At 46.3% G+C, this 3,808-nt stretch overlaps 1 protein-coding gene across 3 annotated transcripts in view; it reads left to right on the top strand.

Annotated features, from left to right (window-relative positions):
• Positions 1 to 3,808, top strand: part of Rab3gap2 (RAB3 GTPase activating non-catalytic protein subunit 2) — an 87,178-nt gene that overhangs the window by 61,688 nt on the left and 21,682 nt on the right. For all 3 annotated transcript variants that reach the window (XM_023710349.1, XM_004626943.2, XM_023710350.1), the window contains one exon: positions 1,836 to 1,963. In XM_023710349.1, the coding sequence (XP_023566117.1) occupies positions 1,836 to 1,963 (128 nt within the window). The remainder of the gene's footprint in view (positions 1 to 1,835; positions 1,964 to 3,808) is intronic.

Genomic DNA, 3,808 nt, shown 5'->3' with positions numbered 1-3,808 from the left:
AAAAAAAAAAAAAAAAATATTAGAAGCTAGGTGTGTGGTGGCACATGCCTGTAATCCTAGCACTCAGGAGGCTGAGGCAGGAGGGATACTGTGAGTTTGAGGCCAGCCTGCGCTGCACAGGGAGATGCTATTAAAAAAGAAAAAAAAAAAAAATTGAAGTTGGGCTAACGCCATAGTCTATCCAACCAAGCTATCAAACTTCAACTTATTCTTAATTCTAATATCAGTTAAATTGTAGCAAAGTATTAATCTACTGGCAACTTTTTGCTTGTCATGTTAATTATATAAAGCCAGCTTTATATTTAGTTATTTTTTTGTTTAGCTGTATTTAAGGCAGTCTATGTTGATTCAGTGCATCATGTGCTCTTTCAGAACTCTAAGTTTCAGCTTTCGCTGGGACTTCTTTCAGCAGATGTACAAGGCTGGCTTTGGTATCCAGTGAGCTCCTTAGTGAGCACAACTTGTTGGAAGCACTTCTGTTAAAGAACAGTTGAGCCAGGCCTGGTGGCACACATCTGTCATCCCGGCACTCCGGAGGCTGAGGCAGGAGGAGTGCCCTGAGTTCGAGGCTGGCCTGAGCTAGAGAGCAAGACCCTGTCTAACACACACACACACACACACACACACACACACACACACATTCACACACACACAGAGTTGATGTCAATTCCTTCTGCTCTGGAGGCCAAGGGAAGAGGATCCTAAGTTCAAGGCCAGCCTAGCCAGTGTAGACTATCTCAAAATGTTTATTTTAAACAAAAAAAGAGTTGAGGATATAACTTGCCTAACATACATGATGCCCTGGGTTCAGTTCGCAGTGAAAAAAACAAAATAGACAGCGCCCAGTAGAGATGAGTGTGGCCCCCACCTCCCACTGCTGGGCCTTGTGGCCAGTGGTCACAGCAGCCTCCAGCAAAGTGTGTTTTATTAACTTTTAAAAGTAAATAAAGGGGCTGGCGAGACAGCTCAGTGGTCTAAAGTGCCTGCTTAGGCAAGCTTAGGCAGGCACAGGGATTGCGGTTCCGTGGCACCACGTGCTATGCCAGCCCCACCCCGAGTACAGGCTGAGCCAGCCACCAAAAAAAAAGTAAAAAGCAGAAGAATATTATAAAGCCCCTCCCCTTAAAGCTGTAAAAAATATCACCATGTGTTAAGTGACCGGGGTCCCCTCACAGTGGGGTTGAAGTGCTGTGAGATCATCACAGGGCCCCTAAGTGAGGCTCCTTGAAAGTGTCCAGGACTTTGTGCGCCACGTGTTACCTCTGGCCATAAATGCTTAATGAATTGTCCCTGTTGCTGTGTCCTGAGTGGAGATTTCTCGAGGACTCTCACGTCCCTTTTCATGGAGTGCTGTCTGTCTTGGCTGTAGATGGAAGCTGCGGCACAGAAGTGGGTGGTGAGCTAGAGAGCGCCCGGTCCGTGGGTGCAGCGGCGCCTCAGTGTCCTGCAGCTGCGAGGCCCGTGGGCCACAGCCACCACCACAGGCTGGGCTTTGGCATCTTCCCCCAGCAAGCAGCAGGAGGCCAGCAACTCTATCTGCTTTGCACCCCGGGCTGTGCCTCTCCACCTGAGTCCGAGACAGGGACGGTCTGCCTGCCTTCCCCCATTTCTCCTACTAGAGCATCTTACTTTATTCAAGACATTACACATTGTACTGTAATGGAAAAATTGTTTGCTTTCAAAATCTCTTGTAGCTTCAACATCCTAGTCTTACTTTAACAGGGTACGAAGGAATCTTGTGAAGAAACGGGAAGGAGGGAGGGAGGGACTGAGGGACGGAGGGCAGCTGTCTAGGATGCCGACCAAGCCGCCTCCGCTGTTCCTTCTGTCTCCAGAGCTGGAGTCCGTGGACGAAGGGCTGCTGCGGCTCTGCACCAGCAAACTGAAGCTGCTGCATCTCTATGAGTCCGTCAGCCAGTTAAACTCCTGTGATTTCCACACAGACACGCCGTTCTCTGACAGAGTGAGTAAGCGCAAGTGTCGGTATTCTGTAAAATCATCTCGTTATGTTTGGTTTTGTTTTTTTAAGCTCAGCAGGGCGTGTTTTCTTTCATTTCATTGGTGTGTGTTAGCAGTTCCTGACAGGATTGGCACAGTCCATTTCCATTCCCTTTTTCCCCTCCCTCTACTCCCCTTTTATTTTCCAGCATCAGGTTTATTTACAAGACTTAAAAGGTTGATTATCATATACACAGGTTGAAAACCAGAGTACTGGGGCCAAAGCATGTGTTAAACAGTTGCAGTAAGTCAAGTAACTTTCAGGTACATTATCCGTGCTGGAGTGCAGCTCCTTTTTCCCATCATTCATCCGTTATTTTGTACTTTATGTGCATTAAGTACCTCCAATATTACGTACTTAGTACCTTATATGAGTGTTTCATATGAGAATAACCATGCGACAGTCACGCTCGTGTGTCTGAGCTGGGTCACCTATCATGGGCTCATGGCACATCCGTTTCCCGCAGCTGACTCCGTTGTATCTTTTTTTATGGCAGAATAGCACTCCACTGTACATAAACACTGCAGAACTTCTATGCGTCCGTCTGCCGACGTGCGCTGTTTCCAGGATGTTGTTCTTGGGAGCTGCACTGATGTGATGGGCGTGCCATGCTTCACCGTGACGTGGTGCCCTTTGCTCTGTGGGGCAGGCGCCTGGCAGGAGAGCTGTGGAAAGGGATTTCTGCAATTAATTTTTGGAAGAATCTTCGTGCTGATTTCCATGGCGCTTTTACCAATTTACACTCCCACCCACAACGGAAGGCTTCCTTCTCCCTGCAGCTGCACCAACGTTTGTTACGGGTTGACTTCTTTGTTTCTTAAGAGTAGGTAGAATATATTTATGGGGGGAAGGAAATCTTCTGTCCAAGAGAGGGACAGAAGGGACCCTGAGTGGGTTGCCCCTGGTTGACTTCTTGGTGCTCGCCGTTCTTCTCTGAAGTGAGATGAAATGTGTGTTGTTTTTATCTGCAATTCTCAAATGGCTGACAGTGTCGAACATTTTCTCTTGTGTTTATAAATTCCATGCATTTCTTTACCTGAGAAGTATCTTTGTTTCGGATGCCCATTGTTAGTAGGGTCTCTAAGTGTGAGAGGTCTGTTTTTTGAGCTCCTTATCTGTTCCGTATCAGGGACAGCGAGCCTTGTAGGGCTCCCAGCAGTAACGGACAGCCCGAGTGCTGTGGTTCACACCACTGCTCCAGAAACGGTATTTGTCACCGCACCAGCTGGGAAGGTTTTTCCCATTCTGTAGGCTGCTTCTTCCCTCTGCTGGCAGTTTCCTTTGCTGTGTAGCTTTTCAATTTGATGTGATCCATTGTATGATTCTTGGTATTATTTCTTATGCAACCAGGGTTTTGTTCAGAAAGTCTTTGCCTACACTCCTGTCTTCAAGGGTTGTGGGCATTGTGTGTGTGCTGTGCATGCGCCCTGGGGTCAGACATTCCTGCACCTGCCTGTGTCCTGCACTTGGAAGAGCATCGGCTTGTCAGGACTTTCACATATTTTCTCCCTGGGATCTACACACAGGACTTAGGTATAGTCCGTGAAAACTGGCTTTCCACATCTTTGTTTTATGAAATTTGTGATACTTAATGTATAAGCATTTCATTCTAAATACTTCCTAGTTTAGCACAATGACAAGAGTTATAATGATGTCTTTATTTTTTTTTCTTTTTTTTTCCAAAATTTTATTGATAAACAGCAATGAGACAGTTTCAAATCAATTCGGAAGTACAGTTTCAACAAATAACACACTGCATATATTCTTCTTAGTGGTTAATTGCTGTACAAGATGCAGACTTGTGATCCT

The sequence above is a fragment of the Octodon degus genome, unplaced genomic scaffold (genome assembly GCF_000260255.1).
Source record: "Octodon degus isolate 3935 unplaced genomic scaffold, OctDeg1.0 scaffold00017, whole genome shotgun sequence".
Taxonomy (NCBI): domain Eukaryota; kingdom Metazoa; phylum Chordata; class Mammalia; order Rodentia; family Octodontidae; genus Octodon; species Octodon degus.
This window is presented reverse-complemented; position numbering and strand designations above follow the sequence as displayed.